Genomic DNA, 25,382 nt, shown 5'->3' on the forward strand with positions numbered 1-25,382 from the left:
AGATTTCAACACAGTGAAATAATCAATAACTTATAAGGCATGTCTATACTTGCAAAGTGAAATGTGGAATTGAGATGGTTTGGAGGAGAAAAAGAGATTTTAAAAACAGATCCAAATAGTCCATGAGAATAAAAGACTTATACTTTGGGGCCAGACCCACCGCCTACCAAGTTCACTGTTCTGACTCTAAGGAGGTAACAAGGCCCACGGAATGGAAACTGGATCTCTGTCCTGTTCCCAGAGACGGGCAGCGATCGATATGCCAGGATACTCTCTCCTCCTTAAATAGAGAAAGTTCAGGACTCAGTGCCCCCGAGGACGGCAGGAAGAGACAGTCAGGTGCTGTCATCTGATGGGTTGAGGGGGCAGAATGACGATGGAAAAAAGTAAGAGCCTAACTCTTCTCCCACAGGCCAGTGGATTTCAGGAGATGAGGACTCACGGCTCACTGTGGGCTCTTCCTTCCTAGGTCAGGAGGAAACTCTTCCCGGGTGAGACGAACGACCACCACCGCCCTTTCCTCTCGCAAGGCGCTGAGTCGGCTGTTTCTTGGGAAGCATCGAGGTGCACACACACCGGCAGTGCTGTGCTGTCCACAGAGGACCCTCCTCCCCGCCTTCTCTCCTCTAAGAACATCCTTCAACATTGGATCATTTTTTCTAAAATTAATTAATTAATTATTTTTTGAGGAAGATTAACACTGAGCTAACATCTGCTGCCAATCCTCCTCTTTTTGCTGAGGAAGACTGGCCCTAAGCTAACATCCGTGCCCATCTTCCCCTACTTTATATGTGGGACGCCTGCCACAGCGTGGCTTGCCAAGTGGTGCATAGGTCTGCGCCTGGGACCCAAACCCGTGAACCCAGGGCTGCCGAAGTGGATCGTGTGAACTTATCCCTGCGCCACCAGGCCGGCCCCAATTGGATCATTCTTAATCTGAGTGAAGACGATACTCTCCATCTTCCCTAAGGTCTATCGACAATGACCTTTCCTGTCCAGCCTGTGGTGTGGACATCTGTTCTCTCTCAATTCCAGAAATGGACGATGCGTTCGAAAACTAGCACTTTTCAAAAATAGTGACTCTGGGCGCCCTCTGCTGTCCACTCTGAGTTCTTCAGCTGGGTATCAGCGACTGAAACCCGCCGGGGTTAACGAGGAAAACCCAAACACACACATTCATGTACGTATGTGTGCATGTGCACACATGTGCATATATTCAATGTATCCACAGATAATATAGGGATATGTGTGTGCATGCGTATGTGTGAATGCATATATATTTTAACCTTCTTTTGCTCAGAGGCCCCTTTGAGGTTCTGCTGAATTAACAGTATAAAGACCTCTCCTGAAGAGCACACACACGGCATGTGCACACACGTGGACACGCACGCACACACACACACACACACACACACACACAGAGCCACGGTCTGGGCAGGCAGTATGGAGACAGAGTTCCAGGTCCCAGCTCTGGCAGGGGACCACGGTGCTACCGCTGCCCGGCATTGCATCGGAGTGACTGCCTCTCCGCCTCAGCGTCCTCCGCTGTGCAGGGGGAACAGCCCCATGTGAGGGCCCGGCGAGCCGCTGCACACAGAGTGCTTGGCACAGGTCTGACAAGGCTAGGTCTGACTGTGCATCAGCTGTTTTTCCTTTTCCTTCTTTCATCTCACGAAAGCATACGGCCCTGTTGCTGTTGAATTCCCGTCCCCAGAGCACGTTTGTGTCCAAGGAACTAATCCTGACCTAAGCTGGAAGGACATCTCTTCTGCTCTCTACAGTGTGATGGAGGGAGACAAACCCTACAGCCCCAAAGCCTCACGCTGAGTGGCTGGTTCTCTCCCGGCCTCTCAGGTGGCCTTCGTGCTGAATCACCTTTGGACATACATGTGGCCATCCCACTACCAGCTACAACCAGACACACTCCTTAAACTACCTGATACTCATCCAGTAACTTCCAGCCACGAAACTGAAGGTCCCCTAATGCTCTTGAACTTTAACAGCCACATAACATGCCCCCTGGGGTGCAGGGGGATACACCAGGAGGTTCTGCTGCTGAGTGGCCAGGTACGTGATTTGCCTTCACGGGTTCGAAGTCAAACCGAGCCGTAGAGCAGCCACTTTGCAGGGTTACGCCTTCCTTTGCAATATCCCTTGTAAATGAACAGGATGGCCTCACTGCCTGGGAGAGAGAGAGATCTGGGGGATTAAGTGACAAGGTGACGCCAGGCTCTTCTGGGTGAGCAGCTTGGCTTGAGTTGGGGCAGGAAGAGGAACTCAGGGAAGATGAGGGATGTAGGCATCCTAACCCAACGAGGCACTTCCCAGGCGCCTGCATGTGGCACCATCACTCAGCGAGGCCATCCAGGCCATCGGGGTGCCTGGTGCGCTTTCCTCCCAGAGCCTGATGAAACGAGGCCTCCTTCTGCCCTGAAGCACCCAGCTTTGGAGTGATTCAGCGGGGAGGAACGGTGAGCAACCCAGTGTGGGCCTCTTTTCCTCCCTCTCGGACTTCTCTCCCCAAACCTCCCATTAATCACTGGAAATGCTGCCGTGGAGGAGGGACAGCGAGGCAGGCAGGTGGGCAGGGCGCACAGGCCAGCAGCTTGCAAGTTTCACCTGAGCCCTTGTGCCCACCCCCTTCTCCCCAACTCACGCCTGTCCCACATTGGCTGGGTGCTTGGGAGCACTGGGGGAACCCCATGGAGCGGGACTGGGAGAGGGGCTCCGGGCCAGTGTGTCAATGCACGAGTTGACCTGCGCCCCTTCTCGGGCATTCCATTGCTCTAGACGGGTCTCGGCTCTGCCATTTGTAAAACCAGGATGGAAAGCGCAACCAGCTTATGAGAAAGTTGTGAAGTACCTGAGCTTACCATGGCGGACTATACATTGGAACTAAAACCTGCCGTTACTTAATTCACTCTTTCAAAAGTATTGGGGGCCGGCCCCTTTGCTCAGTGGTTAGGGTTCCATGGGCTCCACTTCGGCGGCCCGGGTTTACGGGCTCAGATCCTGGGTCCGGACCTACTCCACTCATCAGCTGTGCTGTGGAGGCATCTCACATACAAAATAGAGGAAGACTGGCACAGATTAGCTCAGGGCTAATCTTCCTCCACCAAAAAAAAAACGGGAGGATTGGAAATGGATGCTAGCTCAGGGCGAATATTCCTCACAAAAACAACAAAAGAAAAAGTATTAAGGCCCTGTTAAATGTATAGTATTATGTTACACAGGCACTTTGGGGTCACATAACACAAATGCAGAATACATTGTCCTTCAGGAGACACTAGACATACCTAGAGAGACAAAGTTCTGTAGCAACACAAAGCAACGTACTTTACATGTCAACATGAATGACAGCTGCTGCTACAAAAGACGAGAAAAGGTCCTCTCCTCTGCGTGTGTGTGCACGTGTGCGTGTGTGCGTGTGCTCACACATGCACTTACCATCCACGCCACAGGATGATCGGAGGATCACCTGGACTTTTAGCATTTATCCCATCGTGACCATGTGGTCACTCACCGTGTAGCGTCTGCTCCCCCTGCAGGACACACTCTCCAGGAGAACAGAGGGCATTTTGCAATTCCCTTGTCATGACTCCATGTAAATGAATAAAATATAGGTCAGTCAGAACTACACCAGTTATCAATTTTTGTTCACAAGGTATTTTTTGAGGTAATACCATTTAAGCCAATTTAATTCCTTGATCCATTTTCTATGAAATACAATTTCCTTTTTAAAAATATCTTTTTATTTTTACTTTTCTGAAATCTTTCCATTGGGATCAATTGGTTCCCATACATTTTTTTGTGCATAACACATATCAAACTTTCTGATCGTAGCTTTACCACTGTGATTTTTAAATGGCTATTCTATCTACTCAGCTTAATTTTCCCAAGTCAAATCCGTAGACAGAAATGTCATAAAGTAAATTTGAATCTTGAGTTGTTTTTGTCAGCCCTGGGCTGTTTTGCCACACGCTGCCTTAGTTTACATGGGGGTGTGTGTATAAAATGTGGAAACACTAAATTGATCTATTTTTCATTGATCTTAAATCATAATGCCCTGTGACTCCAGATTCATCGGATCTAGTCGGGGGGCGTGGGGTTGGGATGGGTCAGCCTCACAGTGGAGGTCCTTATGAGCACAGGCACAGACCTCAGCCGCGGGTGCCAGCATGACCTCAGCAGATACTGGCTCCGGAACCCAGGGACAAGGCCACCTGCCCTGCTCTTCCCTGCTCCTCACAGCAGAGACCAGAGAGGGCCCGGAAATTGCATGTGAAGCCCCAGGCTCCTGTGCACATCAAGAAACGAAAGCTTCCTCTTACAACTGTGGTTTAACATCCCCAAAGCAGCGACAGCCGCACCTGAGAATTTACTAGAAATGTACACCCTTGGGCCCCACTCCAGACCCATGGATCAGAAACTCTGGGGTGGGGCCCAGCGATCCAGGTTTGGGCAAGCCCTCCAGGTAATTCTGATGCCTGCTAACGCTGGAGAACCACGGCCTTATACTCCCTGTCATCTTGGCTATGAAAAGGGGTGAGAGGAACATCTCCAGAAAGATGAGGCCTCGACCTAAACACACCAAGCTCCAGAGATCCTTCAAGCAAGATCAAGTCTCCCAGGAATTCCTCTCAGCTGCTCAGTGTAACCAGAGGGGTCAGAGGAAATTTTTGCTCACTTGCAAAGAAACAGAGAAATCTACAATTTGCCTACCTGAGTTGGAGCAGATAAAGCTTTACCTCCCCATTATAATTTCCCAGTAACGTTATCAATTAGTTCAAATGTGTATTAATTTCTTGGGTCATCGTCAACAAAACTGTTAGCAAAAACTGGAATGGAATTTGTCTATTTCATCACTGAGTCCATTCTTCAGCAGGATTTGATCACTCTGTAATGAGTACTATCGACAGAGGCAAAGAGGAAATGACTAGGCCAAAGGGTCCTTATGTTGGACATGGCAGGCTACAGATGCTGTGCTTTGGGAAAGGAATCTCATCAGTCTTTTCCCTGGGGCATCTTAAGAGCCTTTCATGCCCTGTCCTTTGGAGGTCCTCAGTATCGATTTGTTGAATGAATGAATGGAGAGTCCATACGGGTTCTATGGCTTGAGAATGCCTTATGGGAGAGGTGACACATGAGTTGAATCTTGAAAAATGGGCAGAAAGGGATGTAAGAGTAAGAGTGAGGGCACTTTGGGTGGGAGGAGAAAAGGATACATAACAGGCTGAGGGAGAGATCAGTCAGGTCTAAGTGTGCAGCGTCTGGGACTAAGCAGATGGCAGTAGAGGGAAAAAGCTACTCACAGGGGGTCGTGAAGACAACCAACATCGTTACACAGGATAAACGAGCGGGTGAGTGCTCAGCCTCAGCATCCTCCCCACGTGCTGGCCGAACAATGGAGAAGGAGACAGACGGCGCCTCACTCTGGTGAAGAACAGAGAACGGGCAATGACAGGCGTACCACGAGTGCTGGCCGGGGAAGCACAGGGGTGCAGGGGGTGCTCACCTACCCGGACTGGAGACCAAGTGGCCAGAAAGCCTTCCCGGAGGAGAGATGGCTAGGCCATGATGTGAAAGAAGGGCGGGAGGGAGGAGGGGGTGGAGCAGCAGGAGTGGGCTGGACACCTGGGCAGGGCACGCGGGCCCTCCAGACCTTGGGAGAGTCTGAGCTTTATCCACGGCGATGTGAGGGGCCCTCGGGAGGTCTCAACAGGGGAGAGGACCAATTTGCTCTGGAAACCTCCCTCCGGCTGCAGCAGAGAGGGTAGCTGAAAGATGACCAATGGCGGTGGCTTTAGTTAGGGAAGTAGCAACTGGGAAGGAGAGAAGTTCCAAGAGCTTGCTGGAAAAAACTGTCTGTGGGGTTTAGACCATGACCATCAGCCCCTCGGTGTTCCCACCACTGAAAGGGGAACGTGTGCTCTGTCCCGTGACTCTCGATGGGGCTGTGGCTTGAGTGGATGTGATGCTCTGTGACTGCTGAGACCAGGTCATAAAAGGCGACAGGAGCTTCCACCCGGTCCTCCTGGGACACTCCCTCCTGGTACCTGGTTGCCAGGCTGCTGGGAGCTCCATGGCAAGCCCGGGCACCAGCCTCCACTGAGGTCCTAGCTCAGCTGCCAGGGACCCCAAGTGAGGCGGCCTCTGCGGTGACTCCAGTTCCAGCCAACACGTGGCCAGAGCCACATGAGACCCTGAGCAGGAACTGCCTGCCTGAGCCCCTCAAGTCTACGGATATGGGGAAATATAAAACGATGGGTGTTATTTTGAGCCACTAAGGTCTGGAGTGTTTCTGACACAGCAACAGGTAACGAGAACACCACCCTGACACCACCTACTTAAGGAGCTATCTTTTCGTCTCTATCCTACTGCGCTGTACTCGCCATGATGATTTTTGGATTCTGGAGCAATGGACGTTTACAATAAGTGAAAACAATCTACACGGGCCATAACAGAGTTGGGGAATACGATGTCCTGTCCAATGGAATATTCTCATCAGCAGAATAAGTACATGCTTTAGGCAAATTACTGAAGAGTAAGTAGATGCTTTAGGCAAAGTATCGACTGCAAAGAAACACCATTTTTCAAAGAAACTACCAAATTTTAAAGAATGAAATGCTCATATATACTGAGCATACTTTTTCTTTGAGGGTTGTTTTAGCCGTCAGAACCATCCATTACTTTGGGGTCAACATTGCACATGAGTTGTCACTGTCCTTGGGTGCCTCAGTAAGACTTGGGAAACAGGTGGGCAGCCCCGGCTTTGCAGCCAGCAGAGCAGAGCAGCGCAGTCACCGGACCCCCAGAGCAGCAGGCCAGGACAGTCATGCCTGCTATTTATTGCTCACAAAATTCTTTTTTTTTTTTTTATGGCTAATGAATGGTTGTCAGCTAACAACCAGGGCCACATTCACCCAGGGCACAATAGCCATTTGAATGCTCTTGGGGAATGCTGGAGAAGATAAAAGATAAACGGGGGACAGGAAGCACGCTCTGTTATTCCCTCAGACTTTGAAGGCAGAGAACTCCAAATGCTTTTCCCTTTTTTTGCAAAACACCAGACACACACAAGATGCAATTAGGATGCTATGAAGGCAGAGAATTTTCTTTACAAGTGGCGAATGCTTCACAAAGCATAAGCAAAAAAAATTCTTTTGATATTTCTGAGCAGGAGGAAGAACTCTGTTTATACTGTTCTTCTACTTGCTGTGAACCTGCATGTCACCGACCGTGGTGACAATGGTTAACTAGCCCCCGTTTCTACAGCACCTACTGTGCATCCACTGCCTCATCCCACCCTCCCAGCAGGCCTGTGAGGGGCATCACTATCCTCCCCACTCCACAAATGAGGAAACTGAGGCGAGTGCCCGGCACACGGTAGATGGAGGGAGCCCACAGCCTCTCCGAGGAGCCGTGATGTGGTCAGCGGGGAGGGCACGAGCCTGGGAATCTGGATTTCATCGCAGCTCCACCTCAGACTAGTTACTAGTAATTGGACAAGTCACTTCTTCAACCGAAGGATGAGGGAGTTTAACCAGGAGACCCAGAAGATCCCTCCCACTCTAAATCTCCGATTCCACGAACAGGTCTTGACTCAGAAGAACAACAAAGGGAAAGCTGCCTTAGTTTTTGAAGCAGCCCCGATGAGCGAGCCTACAGCACCCTAGGAGGAGAGGCTGGCACGGCTTGGGGGTCAGAAGCGACAGGCACAGCTCCCCAGGGGCTGTGCTTCAAACCGTCAAATCGTGGTCAGTGCGAGGAGCTCTGACCTGCTGTCCCAACACATTCACTTCTACAGAAGGATAAAACACGGAAAGAGAAAAGAGATGGACTGCAGGCCAAATATCTGTGACCCACGTAGCACACCAAGCAGGGCCTCTGGAGGGCATTCTGTGGTTTTATTGGCATGTATTTTGAAAAGCACATGGCTTGCCCATGACCGATGTAGCAATCATTTAAATTTTGGTTATCAATCCTGAGAGCTAACTTCTGGCTCTGTTTATGCTGCTGAGGAAACAAAGCATAACCCCAAGACATCTTCTCTGGAACCCTTTTATTCCTTTTATTTTTGAGAAAATTGGACCCTACTGAACCTTGAATGGAAACTTCAAATCGATATGCTGACTCACACAGGCTCCGTTATTTCAGAGATGGAAGAGGGAGGGCTCAGGTCCCTTCCTTCGGGTCACAGATAAACGATGACGGCAGAGGTGAGAAAACGCTGGGCCAGCTCCCAGCGGCAGAACAGGCCAGAGCTCCTGAGCGCAGCACGGGTGTGACCCGCAGTAACGCCCCTGAAAGTGAGTCGGAGCTGGCCATGCACAGCGACACTCCTTCCCACGGGTGCTCACGGGGCTCCATCCGGCACCGGAAGTGGGACTGGCGATGGTGACGGCATTCCTTCAAGGACGCCCAGCAGCTCACCAGGGGAAGCCTCCTTTCTGAGGTGAGCTCCTTGCCTGCTGGAATCCACATCTTCGCAGCGGCCACAGGCACCTCCCAGGGCAGCACGCCAGCCCTCAACGAAGCCGGCAACTTAAGGAGGAGAGCAGGTTGAGCAGAGTGTCCGCTGGTGTACGACGCCCAATTTCTCGGGAAGCCAGTGACTCACCACAAGCAGGATCCCTCCACCTCAGACCCACGGGTGGCTGAAACGGGCATTACTCAGCCCACAGGGACTGGCTGAGCGGCTGGAGGGTCCGACGGCTGACCGTCCTCTTGTTCAACAGCACCGTGTGGGATTTCCTGTCCTGGGGAGTGTGGCAGAGCAGAGCATCCAAAGTGTAGGTGGTGACCTGGCCATTTACGTGCAGTTTCCCATAGATCTCGTCAAATCGAGCCAGGAGGACGGGCACATCCTTCACTTTTTCCCTCACTTTAGCCAGCTGGAGAAAAGCAAGAAAAGCAGATCACTATTTTCCTGCAAGATTTCTTTCTTGTTCTTTCCATCCTCCAAGAAGCAGATACAAGTGTGTAAAAATGAACAGTGTACACGTGAAGTGTGAAAACTGGTTCCTGGGCCCAGAGATATGACCGACTACAATGGACTCCGTAAGCCGCATACAACATTCAGCACTAGCACCTGAAAATCACTGAATATCTTACAAAAGGGGGTCAAATGGCTCGTACTTCACAATGAAACAGGCCAGGGAAAGCAGGTCACACAGCAGTGGAGTCACACTGCTCACTTTCACCAGCAGGGAGGAGGCAGGGCTAATCACGTCAGCACGTGGCGAGCTTTGCTCTAAAGCCATCAGAGGGCCCAAACGGGGACGTGATCTGATTTAGGTTTAAAAAGCTGTGTAGAGAACTGGAGGGTACAAGAACGTGGAGACTAATCTGGAGTCCCCATCGCAGCCCAGAGGAGAGAGGATTGATGGTTCAGGCTGGGAAATATATAGAGAAGAGGGAGAAGTAAATGCATGTGAAACATATTTTGGAGGTTAAACTGAACAGGATTTACCGTCGAAGGGGTGAAGGAAAGGGAGGAATCCAAGACATCGTCCTAAATTGGGCTGAGTAACGTGGTGATGGGGGACATCATTAACTGAGACGGGGAAGATGGGAGGACCAGATTTGGAGAGGGTTCTCCATCAAGAGTTCTGATGTGGACATGACTGAGATGCCTGTGAACCATCTAAGTGGGTATGCCAGACGCTGTTGGATATACAGGGATAAGGCACGGAAGACAGGTTAGACAGAGGTGTAAATATTAGAGTCACTAGTGTATGAATGCTATTTAATTCTACAGAAATGGGTAAGCTCAAAATTAGAACGTGAAGCTACTTTCTGAACAAAATCAACAGTTTATTTATTCCTTTATTTATTTATTTAAAGATTGGCATCTGAGCTAACATCTGTTGCCCATCTTTTTTTTACTTCCTCTTCTTCCCAAAGCCCCCCAGTACAGAGTTGTATATTCTAGTGTAGGTCCTTCTAGTTGTGGCATGTGGGACGCTGCCTCAGTGTGGCCTGAAGAGCGCTGCCATGTCTGCACCCAGGATCTGAACCAGCAAAACCCTGGACCGCCAAAGCGGAGCACGCGAACTTAACCACTCGGCCACAGGGCTGGCCCCTAAAGTCAACATTTTACTTAGTTTAATCTTTACTAACAATACAACCTAACAACATTGCTCCATAAAATTTTATTATGATCAAGGTCCCTAACAAATCCTTTGGTCATCTTCTGAATACATCATAATCCTATCAGCTACCTGCACACCTTCCTTTCAAAGAAGGGCTCCCCCCGAGCCTTCAGACAAGAAGTGTAAGCACTTCATCGTGTTCTTAATAAGATTAGCTGGTGTAGTCCTCAGACCAAGGGGAAGAGGCTTCCTGTGCAGCACACGCCTCCAAAGGAAGCGGGGCAAAGCCGCTCCACTGCACGCACTGCCTCAGCTCTCACAGCACCACAAAACCATCAAGGGTGGTCGTCGGGACCACTCTGCAATGCCAGCAGAAAACACGCTATACTGCATTGTCCATTTAGTTTTAGAAAGGAAGTCAGTGCAGCGACAGCTAATGTTTGAGTGGCTTCAGTCACTGTATTGCAGAGAATCTACTATCCTTTCCAACACTTCTCTGGGGGTGTAACAGCACCGTGTCTCTATACAGAAGACATTTTAACGACTGCTGGTATAAACACTAAATAGAGCCTTTGTAAAATGCAGAGTTTTACAGTACAAGCAGCACGTGCAATCTCACGTATTCAGAACTAGCTCCAGAGCTCCTGGCGTCGTATCAATCAGTTCATTTCTCAACGAGCAGTGTCCTGCGTGGTCTCACAACACCCAGGGAACACACCGCCTAGAGGGGGAGCTTTCTAGGTAATCAGTCTTGTAGGCTTCCGGGAAAATCAGACAAAAGCAGTGTCTTTAACGTGGCGTGTGTGTGGACGCTGCACTCACGCAAGTGGGACCAGGTCTAAGGAACGCCTAATGAACATCAGTGCCACTGAGGAGACTGAAGCTGTGTGAGCCTGCACGCATGTGCGTGTGCACTTATCACGGCACGTACATGCACGCAAGTGTATGCTTAGCACTGCATGCACGTGACTGTGTGCCTATCGTTGCACACATGCATGAGTGTGCACTTATTACCGCATGCACATGAGTGTACGCTTAGCACTGGACACACACACGTGACTGTGTGCCTATCGTTGCACACACGCATGAGTGTGCACTTATTACCGCATGCACGCGAGTGTACGCTTAGCACTGCATGCACGTGACTGTGTGCCTATCGTTGCACACATGCATGAGTGTGCACTTATTACCGCATGCACGCGAGTGTACGCTTAGCACTGGACACACACACGTGACTGTGTGCCTATCGTTGCACACACGCATGAGTGTGCACTTATTACCGCATGCACGCGAGTGTACGCTTAGCACTGGACACACACACGTGACTGTGTGCTCATCATTGCACACATGCATGAGTGTGCACTTATTACCGCATGCACGCGAGTGTACGCTTAGCACTGGACACACACACGTGACTGTGTGCCTATCGTTGCACACATGCATGAGAGTGCACTTATTACCACATGCACATGAGTGTACGCTTAGCACTGGACACACACACGTGACTGTGTGCCTATCGTTGCACACATGCATGAGTGTGCACTTATTACCGCATGCACGCGAGTGTACGCTTAGCACTGGACACACACACGTGACTGTGTGCCTATCGTTGCACACACGCATGAGTGTGCACTTACTACCGCATGCACATGAGTGTACGCTTAGCACTGGACACACACACGTGACTGTGTGCCTATCGCTGCACACATGCATGAGTGTGCACTTATTACCGCATGCACATGAGTGTACGCTTAGCACTGGACACACACACGTGACTGTGTGCCTATCGTTGCACACATGCATGAGTGTGCACTTATTACCGCATGCACGCGAGTGTACGCTTAGCACTGGACACACACACGTGACTGTGTGCCTATCGTTGCACACACGCATGAGTGTGCACTTATTACCGCATGCACATGAGTGTACGCTTAGCACTGGACACACACACGTGACTGTGTGCCTATCGTTGCACACACGCATGAGTGTGCACTTATTACCGCATGCACATGAGTGTACGCTCAGCACTGGACACACACACGTGACTGTGTGCTCATCATTGCACACATGCATGAGAGTGCACTTACTACCGCATGCACATGAGTGTACGCTTAGCACTGGACACACACACGTGACTGTGTGCTTATCATTGCACACATGCATGAGTGTGCACTTATTACCGCATGCACGCGAGTGTACGCTTAGCACTGGACACACACACGTGACTGTGTGCCTATCGTTGCACACACGCATGAGAGTGCACTTATTACTGCATGCACATGAGTGTACGCTTAGCACTGGACACACACGTGACTGTGTGCTCATCATTGCACACACGCATGAGAGTGCACTTATTACCGCATGCACATGAGTGTACGCTTAGCACTGGACACACACACGTGACTGTGTGCTTATCATTGCACACACGCATGAGTGTGCACTTATTACCGCATGCACATGAGTGTACGCTTAGCACTGGACACACACACGTGACTGTGTGCTTATCATTGCACACACGCATGAGTGTGCACTTATTACCGCATGCACTTGCACACAAGTGTACGCTCAGCACTGGATGCACACACGTGCGAGTATACGCTTAGCATGGACATACAAGCACACAACTATGTGATTATCACTGCACACACGCATGTGTGTGCCCTTATTTCCACATGCACACACACGTGAGTGTATGCTTAGTAATGGACATGCACACATGCGAGTGAATGTTTAGCACTGTACACGCACGTGTGTTAGTACTGCATGCACACACATGCGAGTGTGCACTTTAAAACCTGTTCACGTTTCCAGTTCCCCTAAATATGCTCCAAAAGGGTGTGGGTGGGTCACAACCTGCACAGAACTGAGACCCCCAATAGAAGGAAGACTGAAACTAAACCACAGCCAGTGCCTCCCTACAAGCCCTCTTCACCAGCAGAATAAGCCTTTGGGTGGAAGTGAGGGAACGGGATGGCGCCAGGAAGGCAACAGGGTGGCTGAGGGAGAAAGCAGCCGTCTGCCTCCACTGCCGCTCCCGCCATCTCTGACGCCAGCCGGGCCAGGACTATGAAAGGCGAGGAGAGGAGGAAATCCTCGTTAGTCAGAATGACAACAGTGGTGTCACGACTGACGGCGAGCACTGCCAAAATTCGCGCTTTCTCACAGCTGTTTTTCCCCTTAGGTTATATACCACTAGAGATGTACAAATTACTAAATGTCAAACGACTTAGAATAATTCCTCTGTGTGTGCCTATAAGCCATCAGTGCGACATGTGGGTTCCTTTGATTCATTTTGCCTTCAATTTTTGGAAATTCCTTCTTTCCCTTCATTTTATTTAACTTTGTTTTATAATTTGGCAAAGCACTGTATGGTTCCGTTAGTCGGTCTACGCAGGAGCTAAGACCACAGTTCTAATAACAGAAGCTTTAACTCGGTTTAATATCCGGTGGGTCTGGCACCCCTTCCTGCTCTTTCACAGGGTTCCCCCAGCTATTCTTGCTAGTTTGCTCTTTCTACTAAAGCTTAACTACAGGAGAAACCTCACGGTATTCTTACTGGGGTGTCACATTTTCACACTGAGTCTGAGGTGGAGTCTCCCTGTCTAAGCTGGGGGATGTCCCTCTGTGTGTTTAAGTAGGGAGGTTCTTTTTAAGATGAGACATACTGTAGCCTATTGTTTGCTGATGGAATGATCCACAGGGAAGTGGGTATTCAAGATGCTCAAGAGAGGGGAGACAAATTCTGAGCTGGCGCCCTGGAGCAGGTCAGAGGGGACACACTCAGGGGCACAAATTGGGAACTGGCTCCAGAGAGGGGTGTGTGCAGTCCCATGGCTTCGGCAGGGAAGGCTGAGCAGACAGGGCGAGGAGCAAGGAGGCTGTCCATGTTCAGATGCCTCCATTTCCTCTGTGGAAAAGGAAGGAAAATCATCAAGCGAGAGTGAGGAGTGGGGAGAAGGTCCTGGGGGCCAGAGGAGAAAGGAAAAAGAAGAAAAAGAGAGCTGGGACCCATGAAAACAGTGTGGGGAAACAAATAACGCAAAAGGAAAATGTTTCCCTAGAATTTTGGAGGATATATTCTGCTGGAAGAAAAAAATCTTTACACCCACACAGAAGTCCTACAGCAGGAACAAGAGAGAGGCTGCCACATCTGACAGTCCCTTCAAGGAGGTAGCCTCCAGAATTAAGACATTAAGTGGACACTGCGGAGAATGGCCTTTCATCTTTAGCTGATTTGTGCAGAAATCGCATACTCACCACTTCTTCTGAGAACTCGTGTCTTTTCACAAACCTGGATAAGTTTCCCTCTGTGGCATCCCTTAGTATCTCTATCAGGGTTGTTGGCGCATTTGACTGGATGTGGATCATAACCTGGATAAAAAGAAGCAAGAACAGGACTGAGGTGGTATTCGACAGTGAGAAGTGCCGACAGGTACGGGCACCCACCTGCCTTCATGTATGTCCTAACTCGTCTGCCTGTACAAGTACAGGAAACGCTTCGAATGGGTGTCCACCAGCCAAACCTGAATTTCCAGCAGCTAATCAAAATACTGCAACTTTGAAACTTGCTTCAGGGCAGAAACGGAGAGAACCCAGGTTTTGGAGTCTGCATACTGCGCTGGAATGCCAGCGCTGCAATTACCCGCGATGTGACTCTGGCCAGGGACCTAATCTCTCTACTAGATCTTTATTTGTAAAATGTGGAAAATACCTTTACCTCTCACACTTTGAGTTATAGTAAACATTAAATAAAACACCAGCACCCAGGAGGTCCTCGGTTTCTTCCTCTGTGGCTTCTAGATGCAGAGGAGATGACAACCAGATGACCTCCGAAGACTGGCTTGGGGGCAAATGACACCTTTACCTTCTTTATTTTTTTTGGTTAGGAAATTGCAGGCACACAGGTTGTTGCAGGTATAAAGGGGAAGCTGGCTACGGTCTTAATGAGGCACTCCTGTCTACACCACAGCTATCAGGGAACTTTCAAAACTGGGTACTGTATGTGGCCTTCAAAATGATGCCACTAACTACCTTCCAGGAAGCAGACATAATTAACACGAGGAAAAAAGAAGGCATTCCCCCCTCATTACCACTGTCCACTAGTACAACCTGAAAAATACAGAAAAGTTTAAAGAAACAGAATATCTCAAAATTCACCAACTAATGTTAGCCACTGTTTGTAATTTCATGTATTATCTTCCCCCGATATATTAATTCTTCCCTCAAATTTGATTCCATTTTTTGTCAATTATTATACAATGAACATTTTCCCATAGAGTTAAGAAATTTTAGAAAAAAGAAAACCTCATTTCTAATGACGAATGTATAGCAATCCATCATATAAATAATGTATGAGATAAAACGGCACACATTATCACATCAATAAATGGGCATACATGTTTTTAATTGAAAATTTCTTAGGCTTGATTCCCAGAAGTGAAATTGCAAAGTCAAAGGGTACGAACACTGTTAAGGCTCTTGATGCTCAAGAAACGTGGTCTTTCTGGAAGAGATATCCCTTGTTATAATCAACCAGCTAAGTTCTCTCAACAGTGCATTTCATAACATTTTGTGTTTGTTGTGCAGTTGATCAGGGTGAGGGGTTATCTTTGGTCCAAAGAACAGAATGCACGGATCTCAAGTACACTAGAGCAACAGGCCTGACTGAGGTGAGTGCTGTAGAGCACAGGCAGCCATGAGCACACGCTGTGCTGGAGACCACGCTCCACGGGTCGCCCCGCTCAGGAAGAAGCCCTGACACCCTCCACGGCACTCCCCACTCAGACAGAGGCACTGACACCCTCCACGGGTCTCCCCACTCAGACAGAAGCACTGACACCCTCCACGGGACTCCCCACTCAGACAGAAGCAGTGACACCCTCCACGGGACTCCCTACTCAGACAGAAGCACTGACACCCTCCGTGGGACTCTCCACTCAGACAGAAGCACTGACACCCTCCACGGGTCTCCCCGCTCAGACAGAAGCACTCACACCCTCTGTGGGACTCTCCCATCCAATTGGAGTGCCTACTGCCCTTAGGTCAGACTACCTTTTCAAGGATGTTTGTACAACCACCAGCCTGGGAAGGCAGACAGTGTTTCACCCAGAGCAAAGGGCAGGCACGCTTACTGCCCGTTATAAGAGATTTGGGTGCCAAGTTATTCCTTAACATACAACCCCCTGTGTGTGAAAGAGGCATACACCCTTCTTCATGTCACCCTGCAGGAAGTGGGCTCAAGAAACTGATGCTAAGAGGCTAATACTCTGGCTCTTACTACTGCTGTGAGTGATAACCTGTCTTCATCTGCTGATGTCCTGTGCATGCTACCAGCATCCGTGAAGCTGTGGTAGGCTGACTCGTTAGCTTGGACGTAGGGCAAAATCTCCCATTCTTAATAGTTCTTAACATTCTTGTTAATAAAAACCTATCCCGATCTGGCTGGCAGTGATCCGTCCTATTGAAAGCAAGGACAAGCCTACCTCATTGAGTGCCACATAGCCAGTGCCTGGTATCTAGCCGACCCTCAACAATAACGAATGAGAAGAGGGGCACACGTCCCCTGGCAATTACAAGGATAAACCTCGTGGAGCTCCACACTGGAAATGATTAATGATGTGCTCCTGGAAGATTTCAACTTTTCTTGATAAGTTTTCCCAATTTCTCTCCCTGCCTCCAGCAACTATCCCTAATTCAGCAGGGATTTTGAGAGTAAGTTTCAATTCTTGAAATATACTGATGAAGGCAATAGAGACAAGGGCAGTTGCTGATGAGAGGCAGAGAGAACATTAAAGCCAGGAGCTTGTCTCAAACCCCCGTCTCAGTGCAGTCAAGAAAAGTTAAGTCAGGGTACAGCACTTTGTTTTAACCTTGCAGATTTCAAGCAAAAGGCTAGGAAAACTGAATTAGCAAGGAGCGGGGGGAATTGGGGCAAGAAAAACTAATCAAAGAACCCCTACTTCCTGCCTCTCAGATTTTCTGAGACCTCAAGAAATGCTGACAAGTCACTGGGTACCTTTGACCAAAAAACGGAACAGAAGCCCTGAACACAGAGAAATTTGCATTTCTTTTTTCTTTTCTTTTGAAGTTTGCTATACCCAAAGCAGAACGTCACACTGTGGAAGAGACTGCTGGCTTACTAAGTGGTATCCATTTTACCCTCCTGTGTTCATGACAGAATCCCAACTTTACCTGACTCTGTCATGTATGGAACTCAAAGACTCTATTTCTCAGGTTTCTTAGTAACTAGGGGTGGTCACGGGGTCAAGTTCTGGTCAATAACAAGTACAAATTGCTGGCTGAGACAACTGGGAAAGCATCCTTAAAGGTGACCAACTTCTTTGTCCTCCATTCTTGCTACTTCTTGCTGGAATAGAGATGTGATGGATGGAAGTCACATCCTTGGGACAGTGGTGTGGAAATACAGAAAGAAGTCAGGTCCGTGATGTTGTCATGGAATGTCACACCAGACCTAGACCGACCATCTCTGGTTTTCTACGTAGAAGAAAAAGAAAGCCTCTAATTTGTATAGACTCTTGTTTGTTTTTGGAGTCTACATTGCTCCCAACCAAATGCAATTCTTAACTTACACATATAAGTGAGATGCTGCCACAAAGAGATTTATGAGAAATGACTCCTGTCTCCTCTGTCTCCTTCCCACCTGTGCAGCCTAGGAGACTTCCCAGCATGAGCTAGAACTTTAGGGTGACCTTAGTGAGTAGGAGAAAGGGGCATTAAAACATCACCTGTATTAAAAAACAAATGGTAAAAGCAGCAAAACTATTTGTCAATTTCCCTGCAAACAGATTCAATTTCAAAATGAGTCTCCATTTGGAGACATGCCAGATTTCTAGAGAAAAGATGAGAATTCAAATAGAATCCATGGGAAGTTACCCCATATTGGTCTCTACTACTTTGAGACATACTTGAAAGTGGAAATTAATCCTTTGATATTGAGCAGCATTGCTTAAGAGGGCGACAGTTCTTTTGAGATTGATGTGTTCAAATTCAGACAGGGCAGAGTCAACACGCACTGGCCTCGATGAGATCATCTGCTAAGTCAATGCTGTGTGTAGCAAGTACAAGCTCAAAAGACGGGAAACCTGGCCCTCTGGGTCATACTGGCATCAGGAGCAATTCTGATGAAAAGAAAACTAAGTTGAGGGGGAAAGATGAGGTAAGTTCAAATTCCAACTGGCAGCAGGAAAAGATTTTAGTCTAAGGCATTAATTTTTAAAGTAGATAGAAAAATAACTTCATTTATTTCGGCTAGCACTGACTGAACAGAGTCTCTACTCAGCCTATTTGCCAGGGTTCCATCTCTGCACAGTTAACAAACTGCCCTAAGGATTCAAGTGGATGACTCAGCCTCAGAGAAGCCGGGGCCCATTAAATTATTTTTCAAAAACCTGCTAATAACAGAGACCCAGAACCTGAAAGATTATTAAACTTGAGAATGGCAACCATCTCTTTTTCCATATCCCTGAGGAAGATGAAATAGGCCTATATTGCAATATGAGAAATTTAGATTGGACATTTGGAAGAATTTCCTGAGGCAGAATTTTTAAACGATAAAACCATCTTCAAGTTTCTGGACAATGGATAATTCTGTGACCCAGTCCATGGAGGGGATGACTCATGTTCAAGATCATTTCAAGGTTCCCTCCCCACTGCTCACCCGAAACACCCCTCTCCACCACCTTCCCAGCCCTCAGAGGAGAAGAGCCCGCGCCCGGCCCGTGGACGCCTCCCTCCACCCCTGCATCTCCTCTCTGACTGGAGTGGACACTTCCCTCTCGACAGGCTCACGGCTGGTGGCCACCAAAGCACTTTCTCATTTGAAAAGAAAAATCATTACTCGATTCTCACAACAGCTGTGAGAGAGATGCAAGGACTGAAATCGACAAGGAATCTAAACGCAAGGACGTCGAGCACGTGCACCGACGCAAAGGCGCTTTTCAACATCCAGTCCTATGTTCTTCTCACTGTCCTGGAGCAGCTAGTCCCGATCCTGGATGAAAGAGACACAACCCTTATCTCTGTAGGTCTGGGGTGGTGGGGAAACCCTAGGCTTTGTGGTCAAACAGATTTGTCTGTGTTAAAACTCTGACTCTGCACTGGATTCACTGTGAGAACTTGGGTAATTCAATTACCCTCTAAATCTTCATTTTACATATGTATAATCTGGAGAAATATTGTTCTAACAGTGTTGTATAAAATGAGCCAACAAACGTAAAGTACCTAGCATGGTATCCGAGCTCAATTAAATTAAAACTCCGCCCATCTCACTCTTCAATTTCCCACCACCAACCCTTACTGATCCCCCCAAGCTCACCCCAACTCTAGGAAAAGACACTAACGATCCACATAAAACTCCTCTCACGACACCCTCCTGTATTTCTTCTCTACTTGATGCTGTGAACCACTTGGAACCCTAGCAATTCTACTCTGCCCAATCAGGAACGAGTGCATCAGCAGCCCACTCTCTCTCGGAGCAGTTAGATGCTTTGACACCCCAGAGCCGTCCACGTCCAGCAGGAAGCAAGAGAAGAGAAATCGCACATGGCATCCGCTGGAAGACCAGGCTTCCTGGTCTGGCTGGCTTACTGGTATTGATGGCTGAACTGACCCGAACTCCTGGACACTGGACCTTTGCCACCTTGGCCTTCCAGACCTGCGCTAGCCTCTGAGCTTCTCAGGCCGACCCGCCCGCTCTGACCTGCGGTTTCTGCTTAGGCGCTGGTCTGGGGACAGCAGCTGTCTGCAGCAGGCAGACAGGCAGGGCTTTCTGCCCCTCGGATTTCTCGACGTTGCTGCTGTTCCTTCCCTGTCTTTTCTGGTGCTTCCTCTGCTTCACCACTGATGCCCCATAAACTCATCCCTGGGTCCTCTTACTTCCCTTTTGGAGGCATTCATCACTTCATATCAGATCCATTATTGGTTTATGCAGATGAGTTCTCACCCGACAGCTCTGACACTCATCCCCCCTCCAGGCTCGTGCCCTTGGCAAACTACAAGATCTCCTTTTGGCTATTTTTCTAGTATTTGGTCTCATGCCTTCCAGATCCATCTCTTTTCTTTCAGGTTCTCTATTATCACTGTTTCCACCTTTTTGGCTCTCTAGGCTCATCTTTCCCTCATGTGAGGGCAGTCTGAAAAGTAAATATAAGGTCAAATACAAGGTCTTCCTATCTTGGACTTCTTGCAGAACCACGTTCTTGAAAGTTTACCATAAAGGCTTATCTAGTCCTTCTCTTGAAAGTCGTCTGGGCGCTGGTCTGGGGTGACCTTGGAGGGTAACCACTACGTGCAGAACTGAAAACCATCCAAGTTGGCTTTGGGCCTAATTCCTGCTCATTGGGTTCTAGGATTTGTTACAAATAACTATTCTTTTTTATTTAACATACTTGATTTCAAACAAATACTACTGGTATTAGCAAGCATTCATGAACACCGATGACGTGCCAGGCTCTGTGCTACCTGCTTTCTGTGCTGTTCTTTCAATCCTCACAATGAAAGGATGGCACCATCACTATCACCATTGCTGTTTCAGAAAAAAGGAAAATGGGGTCCACAGAGTTACGTAACCTGCCTAAGGACCCAGAGCGAGTAAGAGGTGGTTACAATGAACAGTTTGCACTCTTTTGAGCAGAACTCACCTCCCAACGAAGAATGCCCTTCCACCTCCATCCCTCCGAGCCCATGGCCCGTCCTCCATCCTCTGTCCTCCCTGGGAGCTCTGCTCAACGACTCTCCCCTCCCTCAGGCCTCCGCGGTTTGCTCCTGCTGCCCAGCCCTTCACTCCCCATCCCGGAATACGCCATGGGCTGTGCTCCTTTATCCTAGTTCACGTCACACTGGTGTTTACACATTTCTGCTCTTCTGTTTTCTTCATCCTGACCCCTTGACGTTTCAGGAGACTAGAAGTTCTTGAAAGTCAGGGACTTTCTTTTCAACTCCCCACAATACAAATGTACTCAGCATACAAGCAGGGCCCAACAGGGCTGGCTGAGTAGGGGCTCTGATGTCCCCAGTGACAAGAGTCTCAGCCTTTTGCATTGCTCTGGGAAGGCACAGATGACTCAGTGCTCACAGGGGCAGACAGCCACGCAGGCTGGCAACATCAGGATGAAAATGGCTGACACCTACTGAGTGCCTCCCACAGCAGGCACTATGTTATGCAGCACAGGCAGACCGACTCCACGAGTTAGGTGCCACGGACAGGATGCAATTAGCACGCTGGTTTCTCTCAGGTCTCATCAGAGGCTGAGAGTCCACCTCCCCTCTCTCTGCCTCTACACCTTCTGTAGTCATGCACTATACCTGCAGCACGTAGCCACGTCTGATATCCCGGCATATCTACGTTCCCACCTATTTATAAACTCCTGGAAGCACAGTAGTGTTGACTCTTCTCACAGGGGCTATACTGGGACTTCCACACGGAGCTCAATAAGTGAATGAATTGGACGAAAACTTTGGGAGATGAAGTCATTGTATACAGACCAAAAAAAAAATCCAGACCTCACCCATTGCATTTCAAGCCTTACTTTAAACCACAAAGAAGTCACTTACATTCAAATTAGTGCAGATTATGCTTTCTGGCTTCATGATTTGAGAAAAGATGGATACGGCTTTTGCCACTTGGTTCTAGAAGAAAGAGAAACAAATCAAACCCAGGTCATGAACATTACTCTGCTCTCCTAAAGATCATTTAAAGACGTCAGGTTACTCTTGTTCATGGGGCCCAGGGCTTTGAAGTCCACAGAGAAAAAAAGTTATTTGGTGATCAAAAAGGAACATTCTGCAACATGGTTCCCACAGCAGCACATTACTGAATGTTTCGACAACCTGCCCAAGTTCCGGTTTTTAAGATGGAGGCATAAAGTTGGCATTTCCTCTTCTCCCACTGGAATGAGCTTTAAAAAAAACAACAAGACTGAGAAACAGAAACATAAACCCCTTCTTTGACATAATTGGAACATAGCAGAAACCAGAAACCACAGAAGAGGTGGAAGCATTACCAAAACATTGGAGATGGCGCGTGGGTAGGTTCTGGAGTAAACAGAGAGGGAAAACATGGTTGCCTACCTCAGAAAGAGCCCACAGAGCAGGTCTCACAGGTGAGGGGTCTCAAAACCCACATCCTGCCTACAGTGGTGGAAACAGAGTTCAGGTCAAGTAACAAGCAGCCTCTGGACCTTGGTGGCAGCAGTGAGGCCAAAAGAGGATTCGCACGGACCAGCCACGTTTGCAGGAAGCACTATGTCACCATGCAGCAGTGGCAGAGAAGACTTCTCGCTGAGAACCACACCCACACCCATCCACGGACCAGGGAACGGCCAAGCCCACACATATTTGTAGACAACTCTGCATTACACAGAGAAAGTTCCTGCTGGCCTAGAACACGGCACCACAGCCCTGGTCTCTCTCAGACACGGATCTTCTGCAAGTGGCTGGACTAAAAGAAACTTGTTTTTCAATGATGAATAATCAAAAAAGAACCAGCACATGATCCACATAAAGATGTTATGACCCACAACTAGAAGGACCCACAACAAAGAATATACAACTATGCACTGGGGGGCTTTGGGGAGAAAAAGGAAAAAAAAAAAGAAAACTGAAAAAAAAAAAAGATGCTATGAGGAAAAACGAGAGACAGAAAAGGAACACAGCACAACAAAGTAAGAAAATCACTGGCGCATGAAGAAACTTCAGTGGAAGGTTGTTTGTATGGACACAGACAACAGAAGTGAGAAAAACAAACAGGATCAAGTCATTCAGAATCAGAAAAAAAAAATCAGGCAGACCTCAGATTTCTCCACGGCAAAATTCATGCTGGAAGACAGAGAGCAATGGCTAAAACCTCAGGAAAAGCTAATGTCACCTCAAAATTTTATGTTTGGCCAAACTGCAGTTCCAGTAAAAAAACAACAGGCAAATAATTTCAAATACCAAGAACTCAGAGAATACTGTTCCCTTGAAGAATTTACTAGAGACACCCTTTGGTCAACAAAGAGATGACCCGAAAAATAAGAGCAAAACAACCGGCAGTAACATGGTGGGGACTGTGGCTGCGGAATAGAGCGTGAATGTCGCACACCTGGACGGGGACGGGGTGACGGTACTAAGGAGGGCTGTGAGAGAGGGGAAAGGGGGACAGGCGGAGACAGGAGGCCCACTTCACTTACAGCTGACAGATGAAGCATATTTAAGAGAAAAGTGAATACCACGAAAGATAACCTATCAACCAAAACTGGGTGGAAGAAAAGGAGGAAAATAGTGCCAAAGAGGAAATACACTAATTTCACCACTACTTACAGTAGGGAATTAATAGGTACTATCAAAGGAATTAGAGGACTAAGAAAATTAAGTAAAATTATGGTTTTAAAGTAGCCACTAGAGCAAAAATACAAACCAAAACACGGCATAGCTGTTTTAAAAGTTACAATACCAGAAAGCAAAAGTGAAACCTCAGATTAAACATATGTCCCGTCCCCACAGGTGGGTGACACTCACAGAAGGACCAGCAGCACATCCAGCACAGTCCAAACCTGCGCACGTGCAGGGCTACGCCGACAGCTGCACGATCCAGGATGACGACAAAGAAGAGACGGGAGTGGCGTATGCTGGAAACGTAAATCCCACCAACAGGGAACCAACCAAGACAGGAGGAGGCATTACGACCAGACAAGGCTGCATCCCGGGCAAAGGCGCCAACGAGAGAAGACAGGCACTGACAACACCCCAGGGAGGTTTGTCATGGCGGTTTAAGTTACAACACATCCACGCACCAAATGTACACGTGAAATACACCAAACAGCAGGAAGGAAAAACCACGGGAGCTACAGCGAGAAGCAGAAACGCGTCCCTAAGAACAGACTGTCCTTCATCCCCTCGGCTCTGGCAGACCAGGAGGACAGAGCAGTGTCCCCGTCAGTCTCTGTCCTCCAGTGACTTCCCCAGCAGTCTATGGAAATGGATCACCCGATATTTTCATTTCTAATGAATGATAAACAAGAATTCTCCAGCCACATTTTACTAGCCGGGTCAACAACCTGGCCTAGTTATTATCTTTGCTGCCACAAAATCTCCTTTTACTGAATATTAAACACGTAAAGTATTTCACATTTTCTACGAATCAGACAGCTTAGGAGGGGCTCTTCAAGGGGGTGTCCAGGCTCCAGCTCTACTGTCCTTCCCGGAGGTGTGGACAGCTGGCTCCATCTATCCAGTGAGAAGGGGAGGCTAAAAGAGAGCTTGAGCCACTTCCAAACAAAAGGATTTGGTCTAACGATGACGGACGTGGCAGATGCCACTTCTAAACGGGCTGATGACAGACGTGGTGGACCCCACTTCTACGACGGGCTGATGACGGACGTGGCGGACCCCACTTCTACAATGGGCTGATGACGGATGTGGTGGACCCCACTTCTACAACGGGCTGATGACGGATGTGGTGGACCCCACTTCTACAACGGGCTGATGACGGATGTGGTGGACCCCACTTCTACAACGGGCTGATGACGGATGTGGTGGACCCCACTTCTACAATGGGCTGATGATGGACGTGGTGGACCCCACTTCTACAACGGGCTGATGACGGATGTGGCGGACCCCACTTCTACAATGGGCTGACCCAGGAGTCGTCACTCAGCTGAGGTGAAGTCAGCTTAGTCAACTAAAGTGCTCTCTGAGATGCTGCATAGTAAACCCATCATGACATTTGAATTACTGGAGATTGTCTCCCAGGGTGCAGCTGCCCTCACTGATCCTCCACTGGATCCTGGCCAGCCCCTTCTACACAGCACGCACGCCGGGTCCTCCCCTGTAACTGCACACACTCTCTAGAGGCTCAGGGACGGGTGCAGGTTGCATGGCACCAGAGGCACTGGTCTCCTTGTGGGACTTTTCTTTATGACACAGTCAGAAGGAAAAGAAGTAAAATAAAGCCAGAACAGACGAAAGCAGTAAAGCCCTGCCATGCCCCGTTCACGGACCGCCTCCAAGCCTTACCTGACTCAGAGCCAGAGCCACGGCGAAACAGGATGCTCTCCTGGACAGGACATCTCCCTTGAGGAGTGCTTCTTCCCTCAACGTGGTGCAGATTCTGAAGGACTCAGGGCTATTCTGGGAGGAGACAGGATGGCTCAGTAAATACATGACACGAATGTTTAAGTTTAATAAAATGACAAACAGTGCTCAGTATGTCAGATTTCCTTTTGGAAGAACTTCCCAGACCCTACCTCAAGCCACTTCTAAGATTAAGCCCCCTATCGAGACTATTTGCAA

At 48.6% G+C, this 25,382-nt stretch overlaps 1 protein-coding gene across 3 annotated transcripts in view; it reads right to left on the minus strand.

The window, feature by feature from the left end:
- Nucleotides 1–6,878: 6,878 nt before the first annotated feature.
- Nucleotides 6,879–25,382, minus strand: part of PTCD2 (pentatricopeptide repeat domain 2) — a 32,991-nt gene continuing 14,487 nt past the window's right edge. Inside the window, exons 7-10 of one of the 3 annotated variants that reach the window (XM_070517966.1) lie at nt 25,107–25,220; nt 21,666–21,740; nt 14,352–14,465; nt 6,879–8,894 (exon numbers count right to left, since the gene is read on the minus strand). In XM_070517966.1, the coding sequence (XP_070374067.1) occupies nt 8,670–8,894; nt 14,352–14,465; nt 21,666–21,740; nt 25,107–25,220 (528 nt within the window). In that variant the 3' untranslated portion in view covers nt 6,879–8,669. The remainder of the gene's footprint in view (nt 8,895–14,351; nt 14,466–21,665; nt 21,741–25,106; nt 25,221–25,382) is intronic. The other 2 variants (XM_070517968.1, XM_070517967.1) reach the window with 2 other exon arrangements.

Source organism: Equus asinus, chromosome 9 (assembly GCF_041296235.1).
Source record: "Equus asinus isolate D_3611 breed Donkey chromosome 9, EquAss-T2T_v2, whole genome shotgun sequence".
NCBI classification, from domain to species: domain Eukaryota; kingdom Metazoa; phylum Chordata; class Mammalia; order Perissodactyla; family Equidae; genus Equus; species Equus asinus.